The sequence below is a fragment of the Liolophura sinensis genome, chromosome 8 (assembly GCF_032854445.1).
Source record: "Liolophura sinensis isolate JHLJ2023 chromosome 8, CUHK_Ljap_v2, whole genome shotgun sequence".
NCBI classification, from domain to species: Eukaryota; Metazoa; Mollusca; class Polyplacophora; order Chitonida; family Chitonidae; genus Liolophura; species Liolophura sinensis.
In genome coordinates this window covers 31,786,036-31,808,188 of record NC_088302.1, presented here as the reverse complement: position 1 = coordinate 31,808,188, position 22,153 = coordinate 31,786,036, and the positions used below count along the sequence as shown (strand labels likewise).

General features: G+C 38.2%; 1 protein-coding gene across 1 annotated transcript; it reads right to left on the bottom strand.

The window, feature by feature from the left end:
• Positions 1 to 1,612: 1,612 nt before the first annotated feature.
• LOC135472452 (ceramide phosphoethanolamine synthase-like) lies at positions 1,613 to 15,880 on the bottom strand. Its single transcript, XM_064751968.1, has 5 exons — positions 15,582 to 15,880; positions 11,634 to 12,421; positions 8,101 to 8,223; positions 5,670 to 5,750; positions 1,613 to 4,657 (listed from the first exon to the last, which is right to left on the bottom strand). Exons 2-5 carry the CDS (start codon positions 12,372 to 12,374, stop codon positions 4,631 to 4,633), a joined length of 972 nt encoding a protein of 323 aa, XP_064608038.1. The 5' UTR covers positions 12,375 to 12,421; positions 15,582 to 15,880; the 3' UTR covers positions 1,613 to 4,630.
• Between the last annotated feature and the right edge of the window lie 6,273 nt (positions 15,881 to 22,153).

Genomic DNA, 22,153 nt, shown 5'->3' with positions numbered 1-22,153 from the left:
CCCACGACCATCCGCAAATTGTTGGCAGACCTTCCCACTTTCGGCCGGAGAGGAAGCCAGCATGAGCTGGACTTTACTCACCACAATGACCACATAGGTGAGGCTTCTAAGTCATTGCGATGCGCTGGCGTGCAAACTCCTTGGGTCACTGAAATTAATTCTTTTTTAATACAACAACCTACTGTCCTTCATGGCGATGTTGGCGGTGAATCCTGACCATCTCGCACGACCTTTAATTGGCTGTTCCTGTAGGTTTACTGTTCTAACCACCTCGCCCACGGATGTATGTATGCCTGGGGTTTAACGTCGTACTTAATAATTTTTTTTCAGTCGACGAGGAACTTAAATGTCGCCATTTTTTGGAAAGTACGACTTAAAATAATTGCAAATACTTAAGTATTGGATTATACGCTATGTCACGTGCATATCCATGTGAATAAAAGTCGTTGCCCATAGAATACGTGACCTACCAACATGGCGGTCAAACCACTCAGAATGCAAAGTGTCCCGATTTGACTAACTCACATTTACTAACAGCGATCCACTGTTTGTCCTTCCCTGTAATTTAAGAATTGAATATTCTCATTGTCTGATTCCAAGGGTCTAGCTCTCGCTACTTGGTTTTTTTGCGGTTTTGCGTTAATAGATTTGTCACGTAGCGATTTCAAGAAGTGATAATATATAGGTCATAATATATATATATATATATATATATATATATATATATATATATATATATATATATATATATATATATTTTTTTTTTTTTTCTTGTTCATTCCTTCCTATGCTCCATCTCAATAATTGTGCTACTGCTAATGGGTCAACAGCTTAGAAATTGGACCACAATAAACGTTTGAAGTAGAAGACCTACTACAAGAGAAATGAATCCTCTCACAACTGGGGAGAGACAGATAGGCTGATTGATAAGTTATGAGACCTGCAAGTGAACAGAATTTTAAAGATTGGAGCCTACAAGTGAAAACCTACAAGGCAAGGAACCTGCAAGTTCGGCGTATATATGCTGAAGACATAGGCCAGTCCTTCTATTCTGTTGTTTGAGATCAGTCATAGGGTCATTCATGGGCTGGGATACATTCTTTCTTGGTTAAAGATGCTTGCCTTTTAATCTCTGAAACAAACGAGGTGTGGGTTCAACCCCGGTCTAGAACAGGGAATTTTTAGATTCCTCTGCTCTCCCTGCTCGTGAAGTTTACAAAAAGTGGTCGACGATGCCCATAATCATGGCCGTGTGTTAGCCTGAAGTTCGTTGAAGACCAGTTGCCTTCTGCCAACATAGTGTACCGTTAGTTACATGGCTATTCATTGATAGGATAAGTAAATATATGGTTCAGTAATCCAATCTTATGGATATGTGAAGGCCACATACCCGAAAATAGTTATTGAACACAAAGTGTTTTAAACGAAGGAGAAATATAACCACACTTTCTGGTCTATAGAAACTCTACACGTAAGGCAAACTCAAAAGTATCATCAGCAGGCATCATAACCTCTTCAGTGTCATAACCCTTTCAGTGTCACTCCTGGTGGACCTGTCAAACAAATGATTATCGCTGCCACAGAAGTACATAGACAAACAAAAAACATTAACCATGATTTCAGCAGAATTGTTTATTGCATAGTGACATTCAATGAAATAAAATGGAAGCAGATGCATCACGGTATTAATGTTGGTTTACTTTTCTTCTCTTGTAAATAGATCAGAAAATGATCATAATGTAGAAGGTGTATCTACTGGCTAAGACAGGGCGAAATAAAAAACATATCCAAGAAAGTTCACATAACGAATGTCTATGATCATGTAATTGTTTATTGCATGGCTAAACTAAAACTTTATAGTAAAAAAACAAACAAGTCAGTGGAAGGTGTTGGAGGTCTAAAAGTTGGCTGTAAGGACCATTTTTGAGCCAAGGACGACAATATCAAAAAATACAGCGCCGAAAGTGAAATCAGAGCAGTAACGCCTGTGTGGCCGACATGCAACCGATGACATCCAGCTTCTTGTCATTTACTTCAGTTCATGTGTATGCATAAAGTATAGCAACCTATGCACCCCTTAGACTTGGCTTTGTGAACACAGAACCAAAGCAATCAAAGATGGCTAGAATGTATGTCCCCAGCCGCTCGCTCTGCATGGCTTCTCCTGCCATTGTTAGCTCTATTCCAATGTGAACAAGATGAACCATACCATTGTCCGCTCCATTCCAATGTGAACAAGATGAATCATGCCATTGTTTGCTCTATTCCAATGTGAACAAGATGAACCAAGACATTGTCCGCTCCATTCCAATGTGAACAAGATGAATCATGCCATTGTTTGCTCTATTTTAATGTGAACAAGATGAACCAAGACCTTGTTCGCTCCTATTCCAATGTGAAGACGAACCAAGATGAACCATGCGAACCACAAACAGAACGGACAGACAGACATCAACATGGTCGAGCAAGTAGGCATAGAAATAGCACATCCATGAAATATATTTCGTAAGGACATAATTCGACACGTAGTTCACAAACACAGGAAGAATGAGAAGAGAGTTCTAACAGTACACAAGTAGGTTCAGCTATGCTGAAGGTTTAACGAGTAACATATAATAACACAAGCCGATCAATGGCATAAGAGGAATAATTCCAAATCAGTTTCAAATCTTTCAAGATTTTACAAAATATTAGAACAGCACAATATTTTGAGATGGTTCCAAGGATCTATCCGTGGAACCTTGTTCTCTGTAATCTTTATAAATGATACGCTCTATTTCACACTTTCACCGTCTAGCAAAAGTGTTGAGGCTGAAACAACTATATTAAATAATGGAGAGACTAGCACCACACAATGGAACAATGAGCATAAAATGAACATTAATAATAGTAAATACGTGTAAATTAACCATTGCAAATTGATATTTAATGAGCAGCCCATAAAATTTGCACACAGACATAAAAAATAGAAAATGATTAACATACTAAGGTGTGCTTGCCATTACAACTGACCATATTCTCACGCGGGAAAAGCATATCCAGCTGCTTTATTTACAGCTGTCATCAAAGCAATCACTATTACAGTGATCCCCTAATCATGGTAGAATTCCATTTTCATAATATTTATAACCTTCCCATAGAGTTTTTGCTGTTAAATTTCCAATGTATCAGCTTCCAAAGTATCCTTAGACTGCATTCTTAACCTTCGAAACATTCCAAATGTAGATTATCGAACTCCAAGCAGTGAAATGTTCAAAATATTGTAAATGAGGACAATACATGAGATAATTTGTTTCCACAAAGCCATTCTTGTCCACAAATCTCTACAAAAGCAATCTCATAACCTTTCTGCTTTCAGAGACTTCTTCAAAACTTCTTGAAGGCAGTCGGTATCAATCTAGTTTATTTATAATTTTATCTACTGTCGTTTATAATCTAAACTGTAAGATATGCGAAGCACATAAAGTTATTCGTTATGATAGTTGTTTTCGTTTTTATTTTTACTTTCCTTATTCAATGTATCTATGTTTTTCTTCTGACTTCACAACGTTCAACCTACAACTTATGTTGTATACACGTAAGACAATTATACTATGTGTGTTTGGATGTGAAGGCTCATTTGGAAAATTGGTCCTATGCTAATCGAACCACCTATGAAAATAAAGTTTAATTAATATTATTAATATTAAGTTAAAATATTCTTATTCAATAGCAACTTAGCTGTATGATCCGAACAAGGATGGTCTTCAATATATATATATATATATATAGAGGACATATGGTGCCATGGAAACTGAAGTAAATCGAAAAATGACAACAACAACAACAAAAAAACCCTTACCAATCTTCACCTGACTACGAGCTAAAGACCTCGATTCTAACATCTCTACCAACGTAAAAATATGTTCAAGCTTAAGCCAATTAAAATTGCCGAAGAAAATGTCCACGGAAATAAGAGTTTTGCTCAGCAATAGAACCCGTCGACTTGCAGTTCAGATGAACAAAAAACTAAATCCAAAATAGATGACAGTATCGTTAGCAACAATGTCGTGTAACATATCATTTGATGTCTGCCGTTTCAAAAAAAAATGCAGATATAAAAAAAAACTCATCTATTATAAAGATCCGAACATGCTTTTGGCACCTGCTTGTTTAACTGTCCATTTAAAACACATATCCGGTACAAACAGAGACAGCCTGGCATTTATCAGATATTTGTCAGACTAAGTCAAACAGATATACATGCATTTAATGGATAGTTCCAAAAAATAACACACGTCAATCCGTTTTCATATCTTAGTTAATTAACTAAACATAGATGAGCAGTAGATACACAGTATAATTGTCACCAAGTAGTTAACGCTTACATGTCACAAAAAGTCTCTTGACTGTTCTTCATACTTGCGGGGGTAGGGGATGGGGGCGGTATAAAGTTTACGTTACTGACTTTGTTGGGAAGGGGAAGGGGCGAAAATTTACGTTACTGACTGTTAATCTACTAATTTTTTTCTTTTTGATTTTCTTAAAAGCAGATTCTTCAGTGAAATTATGTCATATCATCTGCTTCATAACCAAAACAGCACGCTCAACTTCACAATTCCTGATACGAGTCTTCTTTAACTATAGCCCTTCAGCTGCCAAGTATGGCCTTCTCTGCCTGGAAGACAAGAAAGAGAGAAGTGTAAACAAGGGAGATAACACAAAAGGGAAATCGAAGGGAAATTTCCGTTCGTCTAACGTGATTATACGCATTATGATGAGACAGGACATCACAGGGAGTAGATATATTCAAGTATATATCATATATGCATACGCCGTGGTCACAGTAAAAGGTTAAGTACTTCAGTTGGAAGCTGTTTTCTGGTTTAATCTGAAGTACTTCCCACAGTCGTTTCGTTTGAGTGAAAAAAAAATATGCGAATCCCTCAGTTGAAGGTAACCTTTATATTCAACCCTGTTTGTCGGATAATTTTGGCGAGGTAGGTTAACTACATCTGCTTCATGGACGATTACGTGAGTTACAAGTCTCGACGTACATAATGCATGCATGGTGACGTCCCTTTGTGCAAGGACGTTGTTACTGTAAATATCTGGGGTATAAATCATTACATGTCAACACTGGCAGGTATATATTCAATCATGAAATAATCCACAAACAATGACTTAAAAGACAAAAAGATAACTGATTTACCTTGTAAATCCTCTAAAACGAATATTTCAGAAGTCAGTGCTTATATAGGGATGATATATATGTATATTCACCGCCCATGTTAAAATGCACTGAATTAATTGCCCAAATGATGCCACGGAACAAATGAACGTCACCATGATGTCGCAACTACGAAACTCCCGTATTTATTTATTTATCTACTGATTTATTCGATTTATTTATTTATTGGGTCAACATTAATGGTGGAAAGAAACCGGGTAGAGTTCGGGGGAAACCCACGACCATCCGCAGGTTGTTGTAAGACCTTCCAATGTACGGCCAGATAGGAAGCAAACATGAGCTGGACTTGAACTCCGGCGACCGCATTGGGAAAGGTTCCTGTGTCATTGCACCTCACTGGCTTGCTAACCTCTCGGCCACGGAGGCCCCCTCCTGTATTTAGACCCACATGGATCTTAGCCCTATAATTCACAGAAATGGCAGGTATTATCACACTTACCTGACACAGTTGAATTTCTGTAAGTATCCAGAGAAGAATGACCAGGGGCCAGCCTACGTACAGCATGAGCTGGAGGAAGGCCTGAAACGATGGCCAGAATATATGGTTATTTCACTGTAGTAACGACAGCCACAGCTGTGAGTTCAAGTCCAGCTCATGCCGGCTTCCTTTCCGATCATACGTGGAAAGTTTTGCCAACATCCTGCAGATGTTTAAGTGAAACATTCTTGAGTCCTCTTCTAGTCCCTATTCCCAGTTCCTATAGACTATATTCCCAGTTCCTATAGTCTCTATTCCCAGTTCCTATAGTCTCTATTCCCAGTTCCTACAGTCCCTATTCCCAGTTCCTATAGTCCCTATTTCCAGTTCCTATAATATCTATTCCCAGCTCCTATAGTCCCTATTCCCAGTTCCTATAGTCCCTATTTCCAGTTTCTAGTTCTCCATTAGTGTATTAAACATTACATACCGTATGATATAGCCTGGCACAGACTAAGGTATTTCAGGTGTCAACTCTTCTTCCAAAAATACCAATCTGCAATTCAACAATGCTTTTTTAAAATTTACATAAATTCAGTTTAATTCTGCGTAGCAAACAATATAATATGACATGTGATACTCAATACATTGTTCTTTAGAGTCATGTAGTTTGTATTCCTGGCGCCAAAAAATTTTTTTTTCTAAATTGTTTTTGTTTCAGAGATCAGTACTTTAACAAAAAGAGCACGTGAAGGAAAATATTTACTGTATGTTAGACTATATGGTATGACATTTCGTGCTCAATGCATTGTCCTTTAGAGTAATGGAAGTTGTTGCTTGGCACAGGATAAAACTGATTTTTTGTTTCACACTTTGTTTCAAAATTTTGTTTTTTTCCGCCTGGAGATAGGTACATTTTTAAAAAAGAGCATATGCAGAAAAATATTTACTCTGTGCCAGGTGAAATGATGTGACATCTGATGCTCAATGCATTGTCCATTAGCGTGATGTATACATATATGTTGTATCCTGACACAGGATAACACTGATTTTTGTAATCAGTGTTATTACCGTTTGTAATAATGTAGGTTGTAGCCGGGCACCTGTGAATTTTTAAATGTTATTGTTGCCTCGCAGATCGGAATATTCTAAAGAACAATAAATACATGAAGTAGAATTAAACTGAGTTTATGTCAATTTTTAAGAAAAAAAAACTTATTGTTATAAACTTGCAAACTGATATTTTCGAAAGAAGAGTTGACACTTGAAATACTTTACTCCCTACCAAGATATTTGATATGATATTGTATCGTATTTAATGCTTAATACTGGGAACTGGGAATAGAGTTGGAGAACTGAGATTAGGGAACTACGAACTGGGAACTGGGCCTGAGAATTGGAATTGGAGAACTGGGACCTGGGAACCATCCTTAGGTGACTCATCGAGCTTAGCTTTGCCCAGCAGCTATCCAGGGCATGGCATTCCAGGCTCATGTTGGCAGCCTACAGCCACGCCTGTAAGCATCATGTGGCACTTTACTACATCTCAAACTCTACATTTTTAGAGTTGGCTTTCCCACACCTTAAAATCCACGATTACTACGATAAACATACGATATACATTATAACAGGAGTAAAACCTTAAACGGAGTAAAACCTCCTCTTGAATATTCAAGAGGAGGAAAGGCAGCTTTTCATTGGATAAGCCTGAAACATGGCGGGTCTTTCCCCAATTGATGTATTTTGAGGAAAATGACGATGTACAGGACCGTTTGTCTTGCTCAAGAAAACTATATATATATATATATATATATATATATATATATATATATATATATATATATATATATATATATATATATATATATATAGAAAATACAATTCCATTTAGTTTGTACAGGCCTTTCATTTAAGGTATAGGTTGTGTGAATGTGTTTTTTTTTTAACTTGTCATGGCATGTGTAATATGTAGCGGAATTATAAGGCTGAAAATTAGGCTTATTATTTATTTACTTAATTAGTGTTTAATTGCGTCTTCAAGAATTTTTCAAAAAGTTACATTTGTGACAGTGATTTTCCCCACTATACCATGTCTAATACTAAAAAGGATGTTTAAGTGTGACTGGAGCAAACTACCATTTTTCGAGTTTACGACCTATACATCGCGAACACGGATAAAGACTTGCTTAAGTATATGTATTGAGAGTAACAGGAAAAGCTACGTAGATGTCAGTCACAACTATAGTCTTTTTCGTTCCTTGAAGTACACAGCATCTTGCACTTGGGCGAATTCCCCACTTTACCATACAATGTCCTTTGTGCTAGCAGAAAGATTAATATTTTAGTAATTCTTCTTTTGCTAAAGGAAAATACAGACCAATTTTCATTTGTGTTTTTTCTCTCTCGACAAATCTTTCCAAGTGTAGAGATTTGACATGGAGAGTTTACTTACCCAAACTTTATCCAGGGCTATACTTATAATAGCGTAGTCAATCAAGTTAAATGAACTGACGAAACGTCTGAGCCATATAATTACCCACATCTGGGTACTTTTCATCACCAATAACTGTTGTTTCTGTAAAGCAGTAATTGTCGTAATACAATAGTGTTATTAGTTGAATAATAATAATAATGATGATAATAATGATAATGATAATAAATAAAATCATAATAAATAATATAATAATAATAATGTGATATCGCGACATTTATGTACATATAAAATCCCATGGAATAATGGACCTTTCAGGTCAATAAGGACAACGCTCAAAACATGAGCGTGTCATGTCAATGGTTAAGATGCTTGCTTTTCGGGCCATTTCCCACATGCACATTAAGTTTTACTCTGAGCATCCCTCAACCCTTAATTTACATTGGCCACCATCTTGTAAGTGGAGAATTCAACATGATGCATACAGCGACCCTTGCCTCGGGTTTAACGGATTACCAGCATATTGAAACATGCACAGCCCAGTACATTCAGGACACGCCTTATACTCATGGCAAAAAAGAACCAAAGTAAACATAAACAAATACAGTGTGTATATATTGAGAGTAAAACCAGAGCAGCGATGAGATTATTTTAGTTTGCAAATGGTCACAAGTCACGGATAACATCCGCCCTCTTGTCGAAAATATTGCAGTGGTTTTAAAAACAACTCATTAGATATCACTGGTTCAGTGTAATTGCTCAAATGCCTTATTGTTGTCACATTTAAAAAACAATAACGCGAAGACAATGTAAATGGGCAAGGGAATTTAGTCCACAGGCAGAATTATTCCCGAATATTTATGTATTTGACTGGTGTTTTTCGCCGTAGGCCTACTCAAGAATATTTCACTTATAGCATTATGGTGGGAGGAAACCGGGCAGAGCCCGGGGGAGACCCACGACTGTCTGCAGGTTGCTGGGAGACCTTCCCATGTACGTCCGCAGATATTCTCGAATAATCCAGACCAGCATGAAGAGCCAAATCAGAGCGGCCATAACAGTGTGGTAGTTGGCAAATCGTCACACATATGGCAGCGGCGTCTGATGTCTGCGCCATTTCGTTTTAACATCAGCCAGGGATCATATTTCTGTTCAGTTGCGAGACAGACACTTGTGGCAACTGCAGTTTTAATGTCTTCTCTACTGAAAGACATTTCAAACGTCTACAAGCGGCATTTGATGTCTAATAGCCTAAAGGTTTCCTTGTTCTTTGTGTAGCCCTATTTATATTACACATACATGTTCTTTTCACACACAAAAAAGAAAGAAAGAAATAATGAGTTATTTGAAAGTCCTATATCTGAGTGATGGTAGTGTGTTGCAGCAGATTATTTTGTTAAATGCATGTAGCTCACATATTCTATTAAATCAGCATACAGATTGTGTTATAGGAGATTGACTGTGGGTCGGCCTGAAAGCCGGTCTGAGCTCCGGTCTGCAGGTCTGGGAACTGTGGCCAAACGGCAAGGAGTATCGACTGGTATACCTCAAATGATATTATCTTTCTCTATTCAGCGGTGTACAATAAGTCAAGATTGAAGCAGTATTTACCAAGTTAGCGTATTTTAATGACACACATCACAGATCTCCACTCGATTGCCGGATTTGCCATGATGGCGGACGACGGGTAATGTAAATATTTATATAAAATCCGAAAACGGATCATACCGCTGTTTTATGGTATACATGTAAAGCCACATACTGGGATTCATGTTCATAAAATACAGTTATAAACTTCTCGATGTTTTCTCTTTTAAACGCGACACAAATCATATCCTTTCCATCTTTTACAAACAATTACAAACACAGAAAAAAAGGCTGGAAATAGAATAAAACAGTTGAATATATTTATGTGTATACATTTATATTAGTTATCTAAATAAGACCAAGTACAAAAACAAACGGATTGCTGACGATTATTTGCATCATATAAGTTTATCAATAAGATGTTAAACCGATAATATGAAATTATTTCCTTTCAGTTTTCAAATATGTGATGGGTATAATAATAATATGACAATAATTAGTTTTTCAAATATGTGATAGATAATACATAAGCCAAGAACTAAATTAATGACGTTGGAATATTTGTATGTATGAGTCTAGTAGCGGTTGACAACAATATATATATTTTCACATCGATACATAGGAATCAAGATAGAATTTGTTTATAATGTAACTTTTCTACATAGGACCATTGCACATACATACAAATATTCCATCGTCATTAATTTAGTCACATTAATATTATTATACACCATCAAATATTTTAAAACAGAAAATTGCCAGACCAATATGCCATCATAAGCTAGAAAGGGTATGATTACTGTTGCGCTGAAAAGAGAAAATATCAAGGAGTTTATAACTATATATTATGAACATGAATCCCAGTATGTGGCTTTACATGTATACCACAAAACTACGGTACAGTCCGTTTTCGAATTTTATAATGTTTACATTACCCGTCGTCCGCCATCATGGAGTGAGTGAGTGAGTGCTTGGGGTTTAACGTCGTACTCAACAATTTTTTCAGCCATATGACGACGAAGGAATCCTTAGGGTGCATGTACGTGTAATGTGTCTCCTTGTAGCAGGACGGATTTCCACCGCTCTTTTATTTAGTGCTGCTTCACTGAGACGACTTACCGAAGGCAAGTAAGACGCCCCGCCCGAGCCATTATACTGATACGGGTCAACCAGTCGTTGCACTATCCCCTTCATGCTGAACGCCAAGCGAGGAAGTTACAACTTCCTCTTTTAAAGTCTTAGGTGTGACTCGACCAAGGGTTGATCCTGGATCTACCGGTCCTGAAACGTACGCCGCCATCATGGCAAATCCGGCAATCGAGTGGAGATCTGTGATGTGTGTCATGAAAATACAGTAAATACTAATTCAATCCTTGCATATTATACACCGCTGATTAGAGAAAGACAAAATCATTCGATCTATACTAGTTTAGATACTCCTGGCCGTTTGGCCACAATGCCCAAACCGGATCTCAGACCGGTGCTCAGACCGGCTTTTAGGCTGAGCTGTTATTTGTCTATGTCGTCTACCTGTCTGTCCGTCTGTCAGTAACTATTGCGGATACAATTATGCACGGATTTGGATAAAATCTTGGACCAACCACTTTGTTTTAAAACTTGACCAGACGTTGCACAAAATGAATACCATGTTTTTAACGATAAAAATCGGACCGTATTTGTAGCAGGTATTGCGCAGAAACCGACAACCAATTGGAATCATGCAATTCAATAACAAACACATCTAATACACGAATCGGGCTGATTTTTAAAGCAGGTTTGTGTCCCCATAAAGGAACCAGCACACAAAATTTTATCGAGATCGAACAAAATTTGGAACAGTTATAGCACAAACACCAAAGTGTGAGAGACAGGCAGACACACAGAGAAACTCAAACTAACACTCACCTCTACTCTTACATGAGAGCCTGAGATTAATATTGAGAAAATGATAATCAGAACGCACATACCTGTTGAATACTAGTTTTTGGGATGTATTCAAATATATAGCCGAAACGGGCTACGTAGCGACCTAACAGTAGCCCCGAAAGCCCCACCAGCCCGCCAAACGCTATACATGGCTTTCCTAATTCCCAGTTGATCAACGTCTTTTGTTGGTCTCTGCTCACTGGTAAAACATGAGTTCGTGAGTGTCCACGTGTCGGTGGGTTCTTCAAGAGGCACAGGTATAATGCTACACATTGCAGGATAGCCACGCAGATATCCACCAAGTTATCTACATCGAAATCTAGTACGGGCTTCGTATAATAAAGCTCCTTCTCCTCGTCAACGTGGGACCGATGAACGACGCCATCGTAGACATCCAACCAGTTCGCCATGAAAAGGCCCAAGCTACCCCAACGTCGTACAGCGAGGCTACCCGAGTAGATGAGAGGAAGAAGTGACGCGAACAATACAACGTGCGCAAAGCTCACCATGTTGGCCGTTATGAACGGAAAGCGTTTGCTGAACTTCGATTTCTCGTCGAAGTACTCGGCCAGAGGATGATATATGTAATTGCTGCTATGTGGCATAAGCAACCATTTCATGGTGACAGTTTGGGTGGAGGAATGATGACTTCTGCTGGCGTTCACGGTGGGTCCCATCCACTGCTGCAGCGCCTGATACATTCGAAAGTCCATGAATAGGACGTAGACGCCAAGAAGAACCGTTCCCCCTATAACGGCATACCGCTGGCATGGTGACAGCATAGGTCTTGCGAAATATGACGACTCGTACAGCACAGACCGTGAGAGAACTAGGAGAAAACGAAGAAACAAATGCCAGAAATTAATAATTGCCTATTGATATATATACTACAAATCGTATATAACAGGTTAAAATTAACCATACATAATTAAGCGCGATTATGATAAATCGGAACTGCCTGTTCGCATTATGAAGTACATCAGAGCATATAGCAGTAAATTATTCGCATTATAGCCGTATAGCACTGTTTTTCATGACATAAGGAATTAACCTAGTATACGTTTAACATTATAACCCTGCATATGACGAATAGCTAAAACGTGATAATGTTAGATATATCCTCCCTCTGCGTTTCACAAGATTACTTATTATGTTACATCTGTATTTAGATGCCCCGGGCCTTCATTTATAATTAACATCTGCTTCCTGGTATAACATTAAACCAGGTTTATCTTTCTCTGGTGGTAAATTAACCAGGGTTTTCCCTGGCTTCCTCCCACCATAATGCTGGCCGCCGTTGTATAAGTGAACTATTCTTGAGTTATGAAATAAATAAATAAATAAATTGTAGTGGTAAAAAGTGGTAATTGCTTCACTTTTGGCATAATACAGTTGCACTGATGTTTTCATTTAATCACAGCGTCTGCACATCGTTTTCTTTTTCATCATTAAAGAGTTTATGTTGTAATTACACGCGAATAGAACATCATTAAAGAGTTTATGTTTTAGCTACACGTGATGAGAACATCACTAAAGAGTCTAAGCTGTAGTTACCCGTGAAGAGAACATCATTAAACAGTTTATGTTGTAGTTACACGTGATGAAAACATCATTACAGAGTTTATGTTGTAGTTAAACGTGACGAGAACATCAGTAAAGAGTCTAAGTTGTAGTTACATGTAAAGAGAGCATCATTAAGGAGTTTATGTTGTAGTTATACGTGATGAAAACATTAAAGACATTATGTTGTTGTTACACGTGAAGAGAACATGACTAAAACGTGTAAGTTGTAGTTAAACGCAAAGAGAACATCATTAAAGAGTTTATGTTGTAGTTACATGTGATATAAACGTCATTAAAGAGTTTATGTTGTAGTTTCACGTGATGAGGGTGTGTAGCCTCTCAGCCAATGAATTTCGGTAAAACTGCCAGATTGTTCGTGAAAACTCGGAACCTACTTCCAACATTCCGATTTTCGCATCCTCAAGCGGAGAACGAACTGTACTGTTGGCTACCTTCTGGGCAAAAATAGTTCTACCGGAAATGTATGAACTGCACTTCGGGGGTTTCCGACGACAATTCTCCTCCTAACACAGAAGACATCAGGACTAGTTCTTACGCAAAATGGAGTCGCCCATAGCGGATTTTGGCGCTGACTTAATTTATAATTTATCATCTTGAGGTACATATTAGATTTTTCGGCATGCGCCTGCTAGGAAATGCATACTCTTTCAATGGTATTTGTTAGATTTGTTAGAATTTTTCTTCTCCTTTAAAGAGTTTATGTTGTAGTTAAACGCCAAGAGAACATCACTAAAACCTCTAAGTTGTAGTTACACGTGAAGAGAACATCATTAAAGAGTTTATGTTGTAGTTACACGTGATGAGAACATCATTGAAGAGTCTAAGTTGTAGTTAGACTTGATATAAACATCATTAAAGTGTTTATGCTGCAGTTTAACGTCAAGAGAATATAATTAAAGAGCACATGTTTTAGCTATACGTAAAGAGAGTAAAAGTAGCGAGAACGTAGAAGTATATGTTCCTGTTAATATAAGGTGACCAGAACAGAACTGGAGAGTATATGTAGCGATTACGTGAGAAGGGATAGAATTAACGAGTATATGTTCCAGTAGCACGTGAGCAGAACTAAAGACAACATAAAGATGAGGATATTAACCAGCTAAAAATGTAAGCTCAGTCTATGGATACATGATAATGACTATTGTGGATATGTTACTTAAATATGAGGAATGCTATAGAATGAAATGTAAAGGATTAACATAAATGTATGTTTCAAGAATTATTAGTATTTCTGAAACATATACGTGATTTTCAACGATTTATGAAGATCATACACGTGTCCACTCGGTCCAATCCGTCGAGCTTAAGCAGACTTGTGCACAAGCCGTCCTTGCGACGCTGTAAGTAAATACTTTAAAACCATTGACCTGTACCATAAGGCATAGTTTTTACACAAAATCCTATAATATTCTGAAAACTATTGAACATGCTTTTCGATTTTTAACAGATTGTTTTCTTCTCTTTTTTTAGATGGCCTCTATTTCCTTTTGTTCTGATTTTAGATGTTATCATTCTCATGCTAACATCAGTCCCACAACTGAAGTACTGCCAGTGCGTACCCTAATCATTTATGTATTTATTCATTCTACGACCAATCCCCCGGCCGCCGCCGCTCCCCGCCCCCTCCGCCCCGGGCCTCTTCCACCAGGTACTATTATCATAATGTTTCGAATACCATGAAACAAGTCTACACCGCCGGCTATAATATGCAAACAAGCAACTCTTTCGAGACATACACGCATCTCTAGTGTTGTCTTTTCTTATAGGGCTGATTCGACGCCTACTTCCTTATGATAAGACAGCAGGCTAACAGTCCCCAAATACCAAAAACTTATATTACGAAAACTTGACAACTTAGACATCCTCAAGGCCGAAATACAGCAAACATACGCCCCGTAAATAAAGTACAGGTATATTTATTAAGCTACTTATTACTGCTATACTCATTTGCGCAGATACAAACTGTGCTGCGTTACTGTGCGTGTACGGGTTAGACTTGTACTGTTGTCATATGGCGGTGCTCTGGGTATATATTTACACAGAGATAACATTCAGCAAGTATCAACCTTGCTGACACGAAGACGTAGCCTTTGTTGATACAACTCTATTTCTCAAAAGACGGATATTGTATCTAAAATGTCTGCTTCTTTGCAGAGCACTAGAGTAGTGGTTGTCGTCGACAATATGTAGCTAGCTACCTGTTACTGCTATACTGTATTGTATATACTACTGCCATATGCCCGCGCCTGGATATTCACGAACCGATAAGCCTATGTATCACGAGCATCTGCCAGCAGGAGTATCAGACCACAGGAAGACACAGGAACATCGCACACAGACCTTCCCGCAGAGATACGAAAGCGAGCGACCGTAAATATAGATGCAGATAAACGCCACGTACGTACCCGTTTTGTCACACGATTTTTCACAGCGCTTTAAAACTGCAGCCCTTGTTGCAAGAAAGCATCAGTTGTCTGGGGGAACCAGTCGGTATACGTATATATGGTCTACCAAAAAATCCAATTATAGACACACCATATAACTGTCAACAGCAGCTCCCTCTTATTCACCTACACGGATACATCTGAGTACTGCTCCAGTAGCGACTGTCTACGCATGAGGCACAGCTGTTTCCACAAGACCCGAGTTACAATTCCGCCTCGCGCTAACTAGTCCAGACCCTTGGCCCTATTCACATGTGCAGGGGAGGTAATATCTAGGGCCCAGGTATGAGACTATATGTGCTGACACGGTTTCAACTACTCCCGTTAACACCCCTGGTACGTTCAGGTGGGATATGTGTACGTTCTCTGTCCTTACAGAAGGCTGTCAGCCATGTTTGAACCACGTGACAAACTAAGTTGCTATATTATGTGAGCGTTTGTACGAAGAGCTAGAATAGAATGCTATCTGTAGTATAAGATGACAAAACACTGGGTTTCACAGGTTAGGTGTGAACGTCGGTCAACTATCATCTGTCATCTTTTATCATATATTTATGGCGTATCGTCATATTTTCCAACGCAAACTTTGTATATTTATCGTTGTGTTGAGAGCACGACAAGCGCATACAGAGTCTGCCAGCTATCACTATTATCATAAGAAGCGCGGACGAAACGTATTCTACACATTAACGCCGTGAACATTAATTAATGTGCCGACAGCTGTATTTGCACAAACGGCATGTTATTTTGGCAATAGCTGTTTTGCATGAAAATTCATGCAATTTTTTTATACGTGCAGATCAATGAAACTTCAGCATAATTGCGGGGAAATTAAGGCATTGGGATTCAATACTAACCGTCAAAATCAAAAGACTGATTCACTGCAGTGCTTTCAGGCTCTTGATTAAATAGCTCTCCCTGTTTTGGCTTTGGCGGCTTCCAGTCATGGCGTTTTACGGGCATATATAATGATGATCAGTAGCTTACTCTGGGTGCCGCAGTTTCTTCCACCCTTAAACCTGACCGCCTTCATATATGGATGAAAAAGTCCCAAGCACGGCGTTGAACGAAAAACATTCAGTCATTCAATCAATCAACTGGCCACTCAGTTAATTAACGGAATTTAATATTTCAACCTGGCCTGTCATCAAAACAAGGCAGACCTTTTTAGGTTAATTCGGTCCAAATGTCAACGAATTATGGCCCTATCACATCTGCGTCATGTAGTGGCTTGATTCAAACCTATATTCAACAGTGCACCATTGTTCTAAGGTGCATTAGTTAATACCGACCAGCATTAAGTCATATTCTATATTAAAAATTTTAGCCAAACTCAGCAGCCAATGCAGTTCAAAGTCAAAGTATAAAAGCAGCAGACTTCATATAGTTCATATTTAATACACTGTTACACAATTTTGCTTCGGCTAAGTACAAAATTGAAGACTTGTCTAAAAGATAAACTGGTATTAAGTCTTAAAACAGTTTTTGAACAACTGAGCCAAGATGTTTGGAACGTGTTTCTTGGAAATATTAATGTTATAGATGTAAGCTATAAACTAGGCCGGTATCACTAGTGTGACGGTTAAAGCTTAAAAATAATCATCTTTAATAGTGAATAGAAGGAGAAAGACCATTGAAAACTCTCTCTAAACGTACTCTGATTTTTTTTCATAGATTTTATTTTGACTATAAATGTAGACCTATGTTCGAACTGTGATGCGATCTTTACGCACAACACTGGAAGTTTCAGAAGTTCCCATCATATTTTTGACTTTACTTTTACCTAAAGTCGAATTTTCTGAAGAAAGAGGCTATACCGGAAATTTCTGGCAAAAATCCATATCAGATCAAATTTTCTTTTTTACCCAGAATAGCTCAAATCATTACCGTTCAGTAAAAATCAGACTCCTACCTGTACTATTATAGTGTTAAAATGACTCTAAAGTTGCCTAATGCTAATTAGGATCAGCTTATACCCGTTTGCATGTGAAGTGATAATATACAGGACTGCTGCAGTTGTATTAGCCGCCCTTACCCAGACAGCACCAATATGGCCGCTGTGAGTTCTAGTCCAGCACATGCTGGCTTCCTCTCCAGCCATACAGCAGGTATCCTTGTGTGTGGTACTTTTGTCCATGACCAGGCTGTACTGGTGACAATTTATACTGACATCTCCTTGAATATGATTGTTAATTAACTAGTAACCCCCCCCCCCCCCCCCCATGCATTATCTTCAGATGTCTCCAAAACCGTTCTCTGTCTTCACATTCCGTTAACGTTATAGTAATATTTCACTCCGGAACGTGGGATCTGGGAAGATTTACCCGAAAACTGCAGATGGTCATACGTTTCCCCAAGGCTTCCTCCCACCATGCTGACTACCGTCGTAAAAGTGAAAATATGATCAAATAAACAAATAGCAATGAAATCTGTTGATCCAAATCTAGTAGATTTAATCATGAAAATATAGCTTTCATACACCGGCATTTGGGGACATCATCAATGAATAAAATGGCAATGTGGCATAGATATCAGGAGCGAAATTCAATGAGCCCTTGTCAACTGTGACAAGGAAAAGACTTACATTACGGAGTTAGTCTGTATGTATTTTCGATAGCACTGTTTATTCAATCTCTGCTCGACTGACTCGAACATTCAAAAACGGCACGCTAGAAAACTGAACTTTACAAGTGTATATGTATTGTTATCCATTCACGTAGGTGTCACACCCCTCGTGGTTCTGCTGGCCGCCATCGCATAAGTGAAATATTCTTGAGTACGGGTAAAACACCAATCAAATAAATATAATAATATCAACCTCGTGTTGACTTGTCTACCTTTCACTGGCCCACCAACCAATCAGCGGCGATTCTTTTCACTCGAAAGTAATCAAACATGAACTTGTATCTTTTCATTGCAAAGGTGTCTTCTCAGAAATCCTGAAGCTACTTCCCTGAATCAGTTTTAATATATAGTTGGCATTATACACGTGATATAATACATAGATAACACATCTTCCCCTGACCAGAATAAAATCAAACATTCTGTTACAATAAACTGTTTGCCAGGCGTGGCATGTACAATATAAATATCCCATCGCCCCATAGAACAGAATTTGATAAGTATCGTACTATAAAAGACTATACAGCACAGAGAGAGTAAGACCAAACCAGCGACGATAGTGTGATAGTTACACGTAACTGGTGAAACAGAGCGTAAATTTACCACATCCCGGGTTTTAGTCTATTCATGTAAATACCAAGATAGTAGCAAATTACACTTAATTTACGCAGTGATATTGGTCATAAGGATAAACGTGTCATGCCGTGAACATTTGACAGCTGGAGATATTTTTTTGTATAAAATTGGCCGGTATTGAATGTGATGGTATAACCGTTTCCATCAAACAATTGACATATAAATTAACAAATCTTGGATTTACATGTATTTGAAGCAGGAACAATTTACTGTTTTTGTCTGAAAGAAGTTACACGTTCATCTTAATCCCGCCTTTATGATTATCATAGCGCTTTAGTATTGCCAGTTTGATTCGAAAAAGAAGTTTTCTGTGGTGGATTATCTGGAAAAGGTACAGATTTTTAAAAATAAATATAGCCTGAAGTTCAATTTGGCGTGCAGATGAAGAGATTTAACATATCCATTTCTCTTTTAGCCGGAATGTCTTTGTCTCTCTTCATTTTAATATTTGGTATACTCTTCCAGCTGACACGGTTTGTGCATTAATAAATAAAGTGAGCTTGCATTTTGTAGTAATGTATGTATAATGTTAAGCCGGCCGTACGTGTGAAGGTCTGCCAGCAACCTGCGGATGGTCGTGGGTTTCCCCCGGGCTGTGCCCGGTTTCCACCCACCATAATGCTGGCCGCCGTCGTATAAGTGAAATGTTCTTGAGTACGGCGTAAAACATCAATCAAATAATTAAATAAATAATGTTAAGCATTTTGAAGTGACACATTTTGCTTGATTCTGTTTTTGTTGTTGTTGTGAAGTTGAACTAATTTCTTATCAGAAAGACTTAGGTGTTGGCTTCAGATGTATCATTGTAAGGCTTTTATGTGCTCCTGAAAGTGCATTTATACGTGCCAAAATTTAGGTGAAATACACCATATCGTAAACTCAGTGCGGATGCAGTATATATAGCCACTGAATTCAAGCTACCATATATCTAGTCAGCTCTTCAGTACTGGTCAAGATGAGCTGACCACCATATGTTTTAAGCAGTGTCCATGTTCTGTATTTCACCTTAAGTTTGGTATGCATAAAATGTACTTTAATAAGCATATATTAAGCCTTAAAATGATAGTTTTGGTTTAAATAGCTTTTCTGATAAGCAAGTAATCACACTTCAGTACAAACTCTTAAATGGCCCAATGTATATATATGTATATATACATATATATATATATATATATATATATATATATATATATATATATATATATATATATATATATGTTGATGAATCAGTCACAATCAGACAAGATGTCTAACTTTAAAATTGCTAAACTTTGTGTAAAATACGGTCTTCTATATTTATTTTATTCATTTATTTGATTACTGTTTAACGCAATACATGATCGAGAATTTTTCATTTATATTTTTCAATTTTGTTTCATTTATTCAAAGTCCTGAGACCTGAGATCAAACTGGGCCTTGGCATACCTAAGTTTAAAAACAGCACTTGTTGCTGCTTTTGCAAGGAAACAGGACTGGTTGGCCCTGTGACAGTATAATGTGACTGGATGAGGTGTCATGTCTGGTGTGTTCGGTACGATACATCTGTAGCGACATGCATCACTTTGGCGACATGGACTCGTCCGACAGAGTACATACACACACCGAATGGTTCCTAGTCGTCACATGATTAATACATTTAAGGCATAATACTCCAAGTATACATATACATATATTTACTTAGACGACAACTTCACTTTGTGGGCATAGAATTAAAAACTTTGATGCCTGGGAATAAACCATTAATAACTGGCATGTTACCGACGAACTTTTCCATGTGTACACTCAGATATATATTCACACAACCTGTCGGGTCTTGGTGGAAAGCAAATTATCTCCAAGAAACGTTAGATAACACCAACTTCCACACGAGCGTCGTCGAAACCACGATCAATCTTTTATAAAGGTACAGCTATATGGGAATCTACAAATTCCTTTCCAACCCTAGGTTTGAACCCACACCTCGTATTGTTCATGTATTGGAAGCCAAGCACCTCTATAGCCACTCAGATACATTAACCCGCTCCCAGTGTTACTACATAGGCCTTATTCTGAAATGAAATCCATCTTTCTTGACATTCTCGTTTCCACAACACTCCAAAGACCAGCCTTATAATCATGCATTGCCGCTGTTTCGCTAACATAATATTTATGAACAGTTTAGGTCAAGTTTATTTTTACCTCATCCAAAATTACTACTTGATTTTACTGATTTGAAATTACAATGAAGGGCCCATATTTTGAATTCTGTTCGTAAGTAACAATTCATCTATCTAAAATTGGTTTTCTATACCTGGTAAAAATAAGAAGCTTCTCTGTGGCTCCACTCTATACTCTTATGTAGGTGTAAAGTAAGGCTAGTTCAGTGGCCCGTGTTGGGGAGCTTTGGGATGGGCATGAGGCCGCCTCAGGTCCTCGAGGTACCCTTATCTCCAGCGACCAGACTATACTGTATAGTGTGCAGCCTACAGTTCGCATCTGGTCCAGGCGGGAAATTTCACATACCACTGAAACTCAAGCCGGGTCTAATGTTTGCTGTACACCGCTGATCACCAGCTAAAGTAATCCAAGCTTTTCAAGGTACATAAGGTATGTTGACAGGTTACATGTTGACATACAGTAACGCTTAGATGAAACATGCACTGATGCCTCTGTTATGCCTAACGACACGTGTTGCATAAATATGTTTTAATGTGCCAGAATGTATCTGCAAACACACTTCCACAATCTCACTTACAGTTATAAAGGGAGTGGGCTGTAGTCAGTAGGGGTTACAGATGAGTGCTTTTCAGCCGCTCTAGGGCACGTACACGAGCTGTGGGTTTAACAACAGCCATGTAACACGACAGGGAATTTGCAGGCTATTCTCAGGCTATCACTGTTTTGGGCGCTGTGGTGCGCATGTCTAACTTTCGTTGAAGAATACTTGTCTTCCGCCAATATGGCCGACGTGAATATGAGCACATCACGTGTCGGAAAGTTCGTTAATGACTTGCCACAGGTTGATGATTTATTACGGAGGGCACTCCAGTCTCCTCTACCCATGATTCTGACAGACATCGTATAAGTGTTAAATTCTCGACGACACAACTGGCATTACACAACAAACAAATAAATACATACATTTGCATGCATTAAACTTCTGCGTGATCTCATGAGAAACTGGGCAGATGTCGTAACTGAATTGCTGTATCTGTATAACTTCCTCAAATCCAGTCAGTGACAAAATAAAGCCTGCTTTTAGATCATTTCTCATGCTTAATAACAGTGTTAATCTT